Source organism: Telopea speciosissima, chromosome 8 (assembly GCF_018873765.1).
Source record: "Telopea speciosissima isolate NSW1024214 ecotype Mountain lineage chromosome 8, Tspe_v1, whole genome shotgun sequence".
Lineage (NCBI taxonomy): Eukaryota > Viridiplantae > Streptophyta > Magnoliopsida > Proteales > Proteaceae > Telopea > Telopea speciosissima.
The window spans coordinates 50,826,961-50,842,012 of NC_057923.1; the positions used below are offsets into that span (position 1 = coordinate 50,826,961).

The following is a 15,052-nucleotide window of genomic DNA, read 5'->3' on the forward strand; positions in this document are numbered from 1 at the left end:
AATAACCCTGAAATACAGAATAATTATCATAATTCCTTAAATACAGTAGAACAAAGGATACAATATGCTCTGCTCTACATGATGATGGGAAGGCATAATTGTGAACTTTATTTTGTAACACAAAAGAAGGCTTCACGTAATCCTCCAAGATGTAGCTTATGGTAAGTCTCACTTGTCTGAATGACCTATTTAAGCAGGATTTTTTTTTTTTTTTTTTTTTGGTAGAACCTATTTAAGCAGGATACAATCATCAAGTATGAAAAGAAAAAAATATTCACGATAAAGAGAGGGAGAAAGGAACTATAATGAAGAGAACACAACTGAAGGGTCAAAAAGAGGTCCCATACATTATTCACACACTGGAGCATAGTTATCAAGGCGGGAAAGTGACCATGGCATTTTAGAGGGGCAAAATTCAAGGCGACACCACCCTGGCAGCAAGGCGCCCGCCATGGCCCCCAAGGCGTCCAAGGAACCTGGACGCCATGGCAACGCCTTGATAACTATGCACTGGAGGAGTACAACAGCAAACAGATGTCTGCTGAACACAGGTACTAATCTTTTGTCCTTGTAAGCTGGATAATAGATATTTGCTAACACTCGGTTCACTCACAAAGCATTATTGCAGCTACTAGAGTTAACAATACGAATCCATAGTTGTCAAGGCGCAAAGGCAACCCAAGACAGTCCCTAATATCCCCTCCCCCTCCTGATGCAGGGCATCTGGCTGGTTCAATCCCAGCCCAATTGCAGTCCAACCCAGATCCAAGATCAGGCCCAGTTCAAGCCCATGGTCCAGCAGCAACCAAAGGTCCAAACCAGCAAGAATTCCAGCCCAAGTTCCCCATTGGGCTCAGCAAGAATTAAACCTCACTTTGGCAACCAGCCCAAAACATGGACTCCTTAGAGCTGTCAAGATGGCCCCACAAAGGCTGGCTTTAGTTTATGCATTTTCATCTTCCTAGGCAACTTTTATTGTTTCTTGTCATGTTGATCTTGTTTCTATTTTCTAAATTCATGTTTGTAACTTAAAGTCATTAGTGATAGGTTACTAAAGTTTTGGTTGTAACTTAAAGTCATTAGTGGTAAGTTACTAAAGTCTTGATTCTAACCTAAAGTCATTGGTGGTAGGTTACTAAAATCATGATCATTAATGGTAGGTTACTAAAGTCATGGTTGTAACCTAAAATCATTAGTAGTAGGTTACTAAAGTCATGTTTGTAAGTCATTGGTGGTTGTAACCTATAGGTATTTATGCCTCTATCCTCATACTATATAAGGAGACCATGATTGTTCATAGAAGGATGAATTACAACCAACAAATCAATCTCCTTGTGAGTTCTTTACTTGTTAGCAAGTGGCCTTGGGTGGATCTCCCTTGGTGGCTTAGGTGGGACTGCTACAGCTGGGACACTAGTGAGACTCTAGTTGTCTAATTTATCTTTTATTTATCATCTTTATTCTCAAGCATCCATCACTCATTACAGCAGATTATCCTCAAGTAAGTTATCAAGATATCTTATATTTTACTCTTGCACCCATCTTCCATTTGCACCCCTTGCTGCCATTAAACCCTATACATAACCCTCTTTCCATAACCCTCTAGTCGTGGCTTTTTCTTTATCTCCATTCAAACCAGCAGCCAACCATCCTAATCAACCTTAACCTAATCAAACCCTATTATCTACCAGTTTTTGATCTTGGCATGTTAACCATTTCAGGGCTGCACCACCTGCTCTCTCCCATATATTTAGTAGACACATCATAAGTAAATTAACATCCGATCAAAAAAAAGAAACCAACAGTTCTACATAAATTAACATCTATTGCAAGAGTGACCAGTTGTTCACAATAAACTAGTAGTAAAAACCAGCAGTTAAATACAAATTGAACAAAGAAGATATTTCAGTATTCAGTTCAATGATATTTGATGTCACATAGGATCATAATTGATTATAGCAAAGAATTAGCAATAAACTATAATGGTATAACCAGATAAAACAGTATAGCAAGGTTTAAGATTTAATGATTCCATGTATCGCAAGCATTATAGAGGACAGGCCTTAGTGCAACGGTAAGGTTGCTCCATTGCAACTAGTGGTCGCATATTCGAGTAGGGAAACAGCCTCTCCGCAAGGGGGTAAGGCTGCGTACATTATGACCCTCCGCAGACCAGGCAATGGCGGGAGCCTCGCGCATAGGGTATGCCCTTTATGCATCGCAAGCATTATAATCCTATACACTGCCAAATAAAAAAAGGTCAGGAAAAAAAAAATCTATTTTATACAACAGAAAAATAAATAAATAAACACAAAACAGTACAAGGCACCCACCCAGCCACCTAGGAGTACCAAGGCATCCAAAGCGATGGATAGGCAATGCCTAGGCAGCCAAGGCGGTTGCCTTAGCTACATCCAATAAGGCGAGGCATCACCTTGACACCCTGAAGGTGCCTGGAAGCCTAGGCAACACCTTGACAGTTATGACAAACCATGTTTGGCGAATCCAATTAACTCTACCTACGCATTTTCCATTAAAATCATAAGCTACCATACCTTTCCTCACTACTCTCACTCAAGTTCCCCAATCCTCATACAGGCAGATTTTAGCTATCAAAGATAGAAGAGAAGAAGCAGAAATACAGCATGCCTGAAAGCGACAGGAATGATAAAGACCCGGCATAAGAGGGAAAAATAAGACCATAGTTGAATGAAACAAGAACATACTTGGCAACATTCTAAACCAAAACAGCTATAGCCTGACCACACTAGCCATCCCCTTGGTTAAGAGCCTTCCACTTGCACCATATCACCCTTTATAAGCGTGGTCTTTGTTGCACATAGACCAAACCATCTCAATCAAGTTATCCATCCACTCGATCCTTAAGTGAATAACGATAATTATTTTCCAATTAGCTGTGCAGGAACTCATTTCTCCTATCCATGTCCTGTTCTAAACTAAACCCTTTTCTTTCCCTCTACCCCCTTTTTTGTAAGATAGTTTCCTCTCCCACTGAAATTCCTTGCATTAGATAGAAGCAAAGTATCTGATGGCTCCAACATAAGATACTAAGTCTTTGGAAAAGTTTCTCAACATCGTTCAACTGATTTTTCTAGGATAAAACTATTATTAGAGGAGATTCAGATAAAACACTTTCCTACAACAACAAAGATCTAAGAAATAGTAATCAAACCAACTAGGAAATTACACAGTACATTCAGGATGTAAGATACACTACCTGCAGGAAAATTCCGAGGAAACCAGAGAGGATGATTATTTATAATTGAACAAATCTAAAACCATTTTGCTAATCGCATGTAAAGAATAAGTAGACAGTTTACTATGGTGAAGTTAATGTTGATAGCTTCAATTGACCTAACAAAATAGCAAAGAACCTCCGTAGAATGAAAAACTGCCGGCTTAACCACAATAAAAGCTTCTTTTTTTTTTTTTTGGCCCTCAAGCATGGTTGTAGCCTGAAATATTTCTTATGCAATATTTCCTGCAATTCCGACGAACTGTTCACAGCTTTTATTGCGCAGGGTCTGAGGGGCGCCTCTTCATCCAAAGCTGCGGCTGACCCGGCCCCTCCCAACACCGATCCCCCTTTTGGTTTTTCCTTGAACATTTAGTCGTCAAGACTTTGCCTTCTATTTACTTTCGTCGCCGACTTTTTATGAACCAGGACGAGGAAGAGAAGAAGAAGAATGAGCGCAGAAGAAATAACATTAAATCCAATGAACATTGATAACCACGAGCCATGCTATAGGGTTCAGTAACAAATTTCATCGGCAGCATTCACCAGAGGGTCTTCATAGACGGGAATCCAGATATATGTAAGGGAGAAGTGATTTTTTTGTCAGAAACATTCGCCTAGAATCTTCTAATGGCATAATTCAATGGCCACAATGGTACTTCACAAAAAAAGAGGGACTGAATTGACCATGGGACTCTGTTAAAATCAATGATTGGAGATTTATACAAACGAGGTTACGAAAAAACAAATAATTAAATGTTCAGCCAACACTATACTGAGAATTTTCTATTGTCACACTAATTCGGAGTTTACACGAATTATCTCAATCAGCTAATCTTGTATAATCAAGCCAAACTCTATGCTACCTTGTTGGCTCGTCGCTGAGAAAAATTACAGAATACTAAAATAACTACAATGCTCCCAATTAGTCGAACCGTCACACTGACAATTGCCAGTTCACGTAACATGCGTTCCTGTGAGACGATCAAATTCCAGAGATATCTTCAACTTCTGACATAACACGATCACTCTTCCTATCAGCAATCTCCACATATAAAATCACAGTCGGGGAGTTTAAATAGTCTGATACACTATAAATGTTCAGTAACAACAAATGCAAATAAAAGTAGACCTTCCAGTACAAATAACTATTAAAACCTCAAATTCCACCGAAGTATCACTCCGGAGAGAAGTCCGACAGGTGCATACCTTCAGGGAGCGTGTGCAAACGAGGCAACCCAGCCGGAATCGGAAGATTTCGGTCTTCGAGAGAGAGCGGACCGTTCCGTTTCTCATCCCCGTCAGCATCAGCAGAAACAATCATCGTAACATCAGGCAACGAAGACGACGTTCTACGATAACCTGCTCCCTTGCGCCGTCCATGGCTCCTCCGTTTGTCTGCAAACTTTTTGAAATGCTGTGGCGAGTCACCTTTCTCCATCACCTCCTCATCATCATCTCCTCTCTCTCGCTCTCGTTCAACTGTCTTCGCAAACTCCAGTAACTGAGAGAGAGTTCTCCGGTGCATGTAATATGCCGACACCGCCACAAACGACGCCCCTACCAGAGCGGCCATGGCCAGATGCAGAGCATAACTTTCCATTTCTCTCCCCCCACTATACACACACTCACTCAGTCACTCTCTCTCTCTCTCTCTCTCTCTCTCTCTCTCTCTCTCTCTCTCTCTCTCTCTCACACACACACACAGAGCTCAGTCTGGTTCTCTCTCTCTCTCACACACACACACACAGCTCAGTCTGGTTTGTAACACCGGAACCCTATGTTGTTGCAGACAGAGGTCTCTCCGTCTCGGCTCTATTTAAGAGAGCTTGTTAGGTTCGTGTCAGTATTTATAGAGGAGAGTGAAGAGTAAAGAGAGAGAGAGAGAGGACATATTCGCTGCTGCGTTTCCAGAAAACGATTCTACATTGCGATGGTGGGAAAAATGCTCGCCTGGTGCTCCTATTTGCATCATCTCCGCACTGTGCTATTTTATTTATTTTTGGATAAATTACACGGTCATCCCCTGATTTTCAAATGAAATTCAAATCACCTCTTGATGTTTTTTTAAATACTCATTCGTTCCTTTCTATAGTAATGGTGTTAGCTTACTATTAGTTATTAAAGTGAAAGAATTATTTCACTCTTATATTATAACATTAGAATTAAATTTCTAATACTATCCTTCAAATTCTATGTTTGAATGTCAAGAATAATTTAGAAATTTAAATTTATTTAACAGACTGACATCATCACTTAACAGTATAAAACTAACAGTAGGGACTAATTTGTCATATTAGTATCTAATACAAGGGTAATTTGAGTTTCGCTTGAAAACCAATAGGTGACATGTAATTTATCTTTATTTTTTTATTTTTTTATTATTTTCTCTATTTTATTAATTAATTAATTAAATTAAAGTGAGGTTAAGATTAAGTGGGAAGGAGCGACTAGGGATGGGAGATTGGGAAGTGGGGCCCATGGGCCAATGGGTAGACCAGTAGACATGGGCTAGTGCGGGAAAGTGTGTGTTTTGATAAGGCAAGGTCATGTAATGGGCGTGGTGGAGCTGCTCGTCACTTTCATGATAATCTGAATGTAGTGTACCAATAATAGATATTTCCTTGTCTTCTAATGCAATGGGGCCTTTGGAGCTGCCCGTCACTTTGATGATTTGGCACCATGCACACGTGGCACACTTACCTCTATTGTCATGCCATGTCAACATCTAATCCCCTTGTGTTGCTGTAGTACTATAGTCTGGATTCCCGTGAACCCCTCCTGAGGAGTCGTACAGTTTGTTTTTTGGAAGAAAAAAAAAACTATTCAGGGGGGAGCATATATGGCCCTTGCGCCAAAAATAATGTGAGGCAAAATGACTATTCTACCCCATGAAAGGTGGAAATTCTATTTTTATTGATGTTTTCTCATACAATCCTAAGTTCGGGGACAACTGAGTTATATGTAGAGTGGTTTTTTTTTTTTCTTGTACGTTTGGTCGAAGGGTTAGAGCATGTCAATGACTGAAAACTAAGGATAGTTAATCAATGATTGTAAAAAACATCAAATTTTATTAATCAGACAATCAATGCCCTCGAAGAAGATTTAGAAGGGTTTGATCCCACCTCCTTGATCCAAGCTTTGCCGGTTCCTTTAGAAGAGGTAGTGATAGGTCAAAAGTCTCCATCAATGATGTTCACCCAGGATGTTCATGAATCCTCTTTTCCTTCAACAACTGATATGACCAAGCTGAATGGGTTTGAAGGCCATGAAGAGATCAAGGAAAAAGAGGTTTTGGTAGGATTGCAATATCGGATTGACCTTTTACCTTTCTATCTCTAAGAACAGATCATGCATCAGGTCTTACAATCAAGGAGTGAAGATTGTCTGGATTTGTTTCATGAAATTACTCTCCTCAACCGTGGGAATGACGACCTCCAAGGACTTCCTGTCCATCCAGATTATCTTTTCTTCAATATCTTCGAGATAAGAGACCTCTACCAGTTGTCTACTGAAGCCTTTTGTTTCCTTTTGTACCTTTACGAAAGGTACGTGGTAGCATTCAGCTTTCGTGTTCCAGAATTGTTGACCTATATGAGCCAGGACGAATTGCATCCAGAATTTGTTCCTCCTCGGTCAAACACAATGAAATTTCTTCTTCGATTTTAGGCACAGACTCAATGGCTCGAGCAATTATTAAGTTGTGCAAAATGGAATGTCCTCTATACCCTCCATAACCCTTATTAGATACAGGAGTCGCGAGAAGAACCAAATGCGAATCTGATCATGAGTCAACCTCACTGCACCTTTCATTTTGGTACAGCATTCAATTTGGTGGATTTCTTTAATAAAGGATACAGAAAGGATGATTGGGAGAAGATAAGGAATCATTTATGTGAGATTAACGGAGTCCCTAAGGAGCAGATTCCTCCAGGATTATGGAAAAATCTTTTTGATGCTATCACCAATTTTAAAAGAGAATACTTATTTTACATTGCCAGCTTGCAAAGTGGTAGAATCGCCGAAAAAAGTTTTTCGTATTCCTCCGATGGAACAGGGGCAAACACTGATTGAGGACATCACTATCGCCCGAAGGCGTTAAACTATGATCATTAACTTGATGAGTATCAGTTTTGCTGGCCGACTTAAAATGGATCCAACACTCAGCTCTAGTTAAAAGGGCATTTTTCATGGTACAAACTGCATAGTCCCGTGACAAAGCAGTAACAATACTTCACTCTTGTGTAGACAGGATCGCACTGAAGACATCATCAGGTCTGCATCCCTTAGTTCTTTAGGTCTTTTCATTCAGTCAAATTTCCTTCTGTAAACTCATCCACCGTGTATTTTCCATTAGCCGCCAATGAATATGTTCTCTCGTCCATCTACTTGTTCTCTTTCTTCTCTCTTTCATCCAAATAACAGTTTATGATGATTTCATGACTGCTAGTTTTTTTTTTTTTTTTTTTTTAAATTTATTACTACCCTTCTTTCCAATGTCAAAGTTTTGATGGTCAAAGATCTGGAGCTTTCCATACATCTGATCCCCTTCCAACGAGTAGGAAGCCTGGATGAAGATTTCATCTCATAAAGTCTGTTAAGGGAGGCCCCCTTTGGCCGCTAGTCATCTCAAATAAACCCTGAGATAATAAAATCCGCTAGTCCCCCAGTTGTGCCTTAGCCTTTCCCTTTAAAAAAAAAAAAAAAACTCACTTTGGCCTACTCACACCTCATTATCCATATATCCTCTTGCTCATCAAAATGTCTCATTAGCTTCTAGGGTCTAACCGAAAGAGGTCTCTTGGTAAAGTAAGATGTCACAAGGGCAATACGTTTCTGAAGGATTTTTTTTTTTAAAAAAAAAAAAAGAGGAAAAAAGAGTAGCTCCGTCTCCACAATCAAAATTGGGCCAATCTCAAAAAGAAAAAAAATGAGAGTTCAAAAAAAAAAAAATTGATGATAGCAAAAAGCCAAATAAAAAAGAGAAAAAGGTTCAAAAAAAAAAAATGACAGCCAAAAGAAAAAGAGTGAAAAAAAAAAGAAAAGAGAGGATGCATTGGCTCAAGACATTGCAAATAATTGGACTATGGGACAAAAATAGCCACTTTTCCTTCGGAGACAATATTGTCAAAATTATCAGGGTTAAAATTACCAAAGTCTTCAATTGAGACACAAGAGGGATTGCCAAACTTCTTGATTACATTACTAAAAAGAATGAATTCCCCAACAAGTTCAGTTACCAGAATCTTGGTAGAATTTTGGGAGCAGAAGTGTCAAGTCATGGTTGGACCCTAGGGGCACATTTGAGCCTCTACCATCCTTTGGAACCCAGTCCTAAGCCCCATTACAACCTAGTAAAGCCCTCCCGGGCCAAATGGTGATGAGACTCTCGTCCACAGCTTCGAGCTCACCCGGCTATGATGGAACTTAATCATCAAGGCTTTGACATTAAGGCATTTTTGTCCTGAACTACGTTCGACCTGATCCCTATTTGGGGTACGTAGGCAACTTGATGAAGTGATAATCAAGTTCGGTCCTCCCACATGTACAGTTTTCCATTCGTCCATGTACAACTTTTCATTTTTGCTCACTTGCATCATACCTATCATATTCCTACTTCTTCCCCTTTCCCACTAGTATCCCTCTCTTTTTTATGCGATTTGATGATGTGAAAACAAAGCAGTACGTCTACCAAGATCATGAAGATTTCTGAAGAGATGATTAGGGGATTAAATGCCAGCAGCATTGTACTCACCCTCTCAACCAGTAAGACGACCAGAAGAATTAACTTATCACTGAGGCAATCTCTATCCAAGATAAGAAGGACAAAGGAGCATAAGAAAAAAAGATTTGTTTCCTTGGGGCAATCCACCAGGCAAGAGCATATGAAATTAAAGGGGCATGTTGTCTATGAGGATCGACTCCCAATCATGAAGAGTCTCAGCCTAAAAGACAAAATGATCGTACAAGCAGAGAAGGATGATACTGTCTGGGATAAACTGTCATGACTCTCCATGAAGGGAGGGAAGAATGACCTATCCACCCATCTTGTTCAGACACATTCTCTCAATTTACCCCTTTGACTCGCTTTGTCAAAAATTCACCCCACACCCGTTCGATGATGGACAAGCGATGTTTGATGAGTCTACGTGTGTAATGGGATGAGAATAATATATCTATGTGGAATTGTGCATTACTAGGTCAGAATGTGAATAACCATAAGTTTTCAAAATAAATTTCTCTCACAAATAAGTTTGTTTCTTAAAAAAAAATTAAAATAAAAGGGTTTGAGTGAATCTCAGATTTCTCTGCCAAAGTTTTTTTTTTTGGTAACGTATAATTGTGCACTAAGCTTTTGTGAAGGACAAGTGTTGTGCAACACAAAAATTTAGAATATCTGGTAAGTGTCTATGGTTGTATGTGATTACTTTTCACTTCCTTGTATCTGTGTCATAAACATTTGCATAGAATTGATTACTTGCATAGGATTATGTTTTCCTTTTTGCATGACATAATTTGCATTAGGACTGTGATTCCCTTTGCATACTAAAAATAAAAAATATATATATAAAAATATGAAAAATTGCTTGCATAAGATTATTTTTTGTTGCATTTTGGATCATAATGCAACTACCTGAGTTTTAATGGTAGACTTCCTTTCCATTGTCATCATGGATACTGCACATGCATAGGATTGCATTTTCCTGACCAATGCCTTGATCATATATCATCTGAATTCTTATTTTCGTTACACTCGCGTGCAACCTACTCAACCAATCATGACAGAATTCATATACAGTATGGGCTTTGATCATTTAGTTCCATCGGACCCTCGTACTTCCTGCACTCACGTGCAGTTGGACTATCTGATCACTGTTGAATTCATGTACAACTCGATCTCCAATGATTTGGCCCCATGTACAGTTTGACCAAGTCCTTAACCACTTCTGCACTCATGTGCATTTGGTTTTTTGGATCACTGTTAGTTTTATCTTTCGGTTATACCAGATTCACGTATGCTTCCACACTCTCGTGCAATTTGATCCTTTTGATCCCTGCTATACTCGTGTATAGTTCGATTACCATTTGAATCTTCTGGTCTCAGCTGTACTCGCGTACAAATTGATTGAACCTTTGACCCTATTGAACCCTGCTATGCTTGTGTATAGCTTGATCATTCATTGATTTTTTCGATCCCACTGTACTCACGTAGAGTTTGATCACTCTGTGACCTTTTTGATCCTTGCTATATTCGTATATAGTTTGATCATCTCATTAACCTTTCAATCTCTGTTGTACTCGTGTACAGATTGATCCATCATTTGATCCTTCTCGTACTCACGTACAAGTTAATTGTTGAATTTTCTGACCTTCACTCTACTTGCATGCATAGTTCAATCATACCATAAATCTTCGATCTCTGTTGATTAACTATACTCGTGTGTAGTTCGATCACCCCATGAATCTTTTGGTTTTCGATTGGCCTATCATCTAGTCCTCCTTGTACTCGTGTACAAATTAATCATTAAACTTTTTGATCCTCTCTATACTCGCTTGTAGTTCGATCACCCAATGAATCTTTTGGTCTCCATTGTACTCGTGTACAAATTGACCCATCATCTCGATCCTCTTTGTACTCATGTACAAGATTGATCCATCATCTGATTTTCCTTGTACTTGTGTACAAGTTAGTCATTAACATTTTTAATCCTCGTTATACTCTTGTATGGTTCAATCATTCCGTGAATCTTCGGTCTCTGTTGTACTCATGTACAGATTGACCCATCATCCTGATCCTCTTTTTACTCGTGTACAAGTTAATCATTGAACTTTTTGATCCTCACTATACTCGCATATAGTTCGATCATCCTATGAATCTTTTGGTCTCTACTGTACTCGTGTACAGATTGACCCATCATTTGACCCTCATTGTACTCGCGTACAAAATTGATCCAACATCTAATCTTTCTTGCACTCGTATGCAAGTTAATTATTGACATTTCTAATACTCTTTTATAGTTTAATCATTCCGTGAATCTTCGGTCTCTGCTGTACTCGTGCACAAACTGACCCATCATCCTGATTCTCTTTATACTCGCGTACAAGTTAATCATTAAACTTTCGGATCCTCACTATACTCGCGTGTAGTTCGATCATCCCATGAATCGTTCGATCTCCATTGTACTCAAGTACAAATTGATCTTTTTTGGTATAAACCCATGAATAATTTATCATCTAAATCATTATTTTATCCGGCCACTACCGGACTCATGTATGGTCTGATCATCGTGATCTCTTAACCACTTCTGGACTTGCGGGTAATTTTGTCATCCAACCATTGTCAAAACTCGTGAATAGCCTTTCAGATGAGACCTGTCGCTCACTGAAACCATATCTTTCCCTCAGAATGACTGGAGTGTGTTGTTCCACAGGTCAGCCAGATCGGCTATAAGTACGTCATACCATTGTCTTAGATTGATCAAAGAGTGGCTTTCCACATGCCATCATCGATAGAATGATATCTATATCATGCGAGCACCTTCTCTGTGCCACAATACTTCTTCGGCATAAGGAGGGTCTTACCCTATAGAGTCAAAAAAAAAAAAAAAAAAAAAAAAAACCTAAAAAAAATATTTTCAAGAAAGGCCCTGAAAAGGGGAAAAACCCTAAATATTGAGAAAAAATCCTCATGCATCATGAATTATACTAACTCTTTTTCAAGATGTTAGCGCCAGGCTCAGTCGAGTCCTCTTGCTCCTAACCAAGCTCAATCGAGTCCTCTTGCTCCCAACCAAGATCAGTCGAGTCCTCTTGCTCCCAACCAAGATCAGTCGAGTTCTGTCACTCCCAATCAAGATCAATCGAGTCCTCTTGCTCCCAACTAAGATCAATCGAGTCCTCTTGCTCCCAGTCAAGATCAATCGAGTCCTTTTGCTCCCAATCAAGATCAATTGAGTCATCTTGCTCCCAACCAAGATCAATCAAGTCCTCTTGCTTTCAAGATCAATCGAGTCCTCTTGCTCCCAATCAAGATCAATCGAGTCCTCTTGCTCCCAATCAAGATCAATCGAGTCCTCTTTCTCCCAATCAAGATCAATTGAGTCCTCTTGCTCCCAACCAAGATCAATCGAGTCCTCTTGCTTCCAATCAAGATCAATCGAGTCCTCTTGCTCCCAATCAAGATCAATCGAGTCCTCTTGCTCCCAACCAAGATCAATCGATTCCTCTCAATCAAGATCAGTCGAGTCCTCTTGCTCCCAATCAAGATCAATTGGTTTATCAAAAGATTTCATCTCGGTTAACCGCCTGTTTGGCAACTCTGGTCGAGTGGTATCTTATCTAGATCTTCGATCGAGCGGTGCCTTATCACCCTCAAATTTGATCTTTGGACCGAGTGGTGCCTTATCTAGATCTTCGGTTGAGTGGTGCCTTATCACCCTTAAAATTCTATCCCCAGTGGAGCCCCTCATATTTGATCATTTGGCCGAGTGGTGCCTTATCTAGATCTTTGAGCCGAGTGGTGCCTTATCTTGATCTATGGGCCGAGTGGTGCCTTATCTAGATCTTCGATCGAGCGGTGCCTTATCACCCTCAAATTTGATCTTTGGGCCGAGTGGTGCCTTATCTAGATCTTTGGTCGAGCGGTGCCTTATCACCCTCAAACTTGATCTTTTGGCCTAGTGGTGCCTTATCTTGAAATTTGGGCCAAGTGGTACCTTATCTTAATCTTTGGGCCGAGGGGTGCCTTATTTAGATCTTTGGTCGAGCAGTGCCTTATCACCCTCAAATTTGATCTTTGGGCCTAGTAGTGCCTTATCTAGATCTTCGATCGAGCGGTGCCTTATCACCCTCAAAATTTGATTGAGCAATGCTCGCAAAATAGAGATTTGGTTTTTTCGAGTTTTTCTTTTGAGGATTATCGAAAGATTTCATCGTGATTAACCATCTGTTTTTAGCAACTCTGTCGCCTTTGAGCAAAGCGTTAGCAGTACATGCTCTTGGTGACAAAATTAGTCGGTCTTTTATCTTTACCCTTCGGCTGTTGGCACAGGCCTCAGCCAAAGAGGGGCAAACTGTAGACACTAATTTTTGTTACCCCCTAATTGACGATGATGACAATGGGACATGGATGATGGACGACGCACTCTCCCTCTTTCTAGACCCAAGATACCTGACCCATAAGACCAAGAACCATGTTGAGCATAAAATGACCCATTTTAGGCCCAAAAACCAAAAAAATGGCACTGCACCCCCGCGGCGCCGTGGACTCCTTCCCATGGCGCTGTAGACCCCTTCCCACAACACTGTAGGGATGTGTACCGGATTGCCACGGCGCCATGAGAGGGTGTGACATCAGCTTACTGACGTCACACACGGTGCCGTGGAAAAGTCCCCCACTGCCCCGTGGAGGACTTATCTGGCCAGCAGAGAGAGGGGATCCCTCCCTATAAATAGGAGGGTCCCCCTCCCTCATTTTCTAAGGAATATTGGATAGAGAGACCCTCCCCAAGTGATTTCCACCCTCTTTGTCTCATTTTTTACCCTCTTTTCTCTCCTTTCTCTTATGAGAGTGTGAGTGAGTGAAATTTTCTAGGTCGTGGATAGATCCTTCGATTATCCGTTCGAGCATAGAGCACTCCTGCTCCTAGGCGTTGTTATCCCATCAGTGCATGGATAACCATCAAAACCCCTTTATTTCAGACGTTATTTTGTCTGTTTTCTCCCCACCAGATCGGGCGCAACATGGAGGCGACTTCACATTATATTAGCATATTTTAATGCATGATTCTAATCCCCCATTTATCAATATTATACATTGACAAAATTATCTATTATCCATCCATATATATATCAAACCCATGTTGCCCATAGGCTGAGGAACCCTCGTCCCGATGACCACGGTACTTACAGTGTGAAACCAGCTTCACTTCCTGTGGCATTACTCGAACCATCCACGAACATCTCCCACGATCCTCGATCCTGCTCCTCTGGTTCCTGTGCTTCTGTCTCATTCTTAGGCAGGGTACACTCAGCTACAAAGTCTGCCAGAGCTTGGCCTTTAATGGCTGTCCTAGGTTGGAACTTGATGTCGTGTTCACTCAACTCGACCGCCCAGGCAATCAATCATCCGGAGATGTCTGATTTGTGCAGTACCTTCTTCAATGGTAGGTTGGTGAAGACTGTGATGGTATGGGTTTGGAAGTATGGTCTGAGCTTCTTTGTCGCGATCACTAGTGCATATGCTACCTTCTCCATTCTTATGTATTTGGTCTCTGCATCAATTAAGACGTGACTTACATAGTAGATGGGCCTCTGTATTTTACCCTCTTCTTTAAGCAACACTGCACTCACTGCGACGGGGGTTGCTGCCAAGTAAGTTTGCAACTCTTCATTGGGTTCTGGGTGCCCCAGCAAGGGTGGATTCCCGAGACACACCTTCAATTCTTCAAATGCCTTCTGGCACTCCTCTGTCCATGTAAAGTCTTTAGGACTTCGGAGATTCTTTAGGGTTTTGAAGACTGACAGACACTTGTCCCCGGATTGTGACACGAACCTTGATAGAGCGACGATCCTTCCATTCAACCTCTGTACTTCCCTAACTATCCTCGGGGGTGCCATTTCCTGGATGGCCTTGATCTTGGAGGGGTTGGCTTCTATTCTTCGTACTGAGACCATGAATCCCAGGAATTTTTTGGACATTACTCCGAAAGCATACTTCGCAGGGTTGAGTTTCATTTGGTTCCTTCTCAGTACGGTGAATACTTCTTCCAGGTCGGCCAGGTGTTGGTGAGCTTG

The 15,052-nt window shown here is 40.7% G+C and overlaps 1 protein-coding gene across 1 annotated transcript in view; it reads right to left on the reverse strand.

The window, feature by feature from the left end:
• The window catches only part of LOC122671230 (AMP deaminase-like), a 32,002-nt gene extending 27,057 nt beyond the window's left edge, over positions 1-4,945 (reverse strand). The window contains exon 1 of the mRNA XM_043868341.1: positions 4,466-4,945. Within this exon, the coding sequence (XP_043724276.1) occupies positions 4,466-4,859 (394 nt within the window). The 5' untranslated portion in view covers positions 4,860-4,945. The remainder of the gene's footprint in view (positions 1-4,465) is intronic.
• Positions 4,946-15,052: the final 10,107 nt, after the last annotated feature.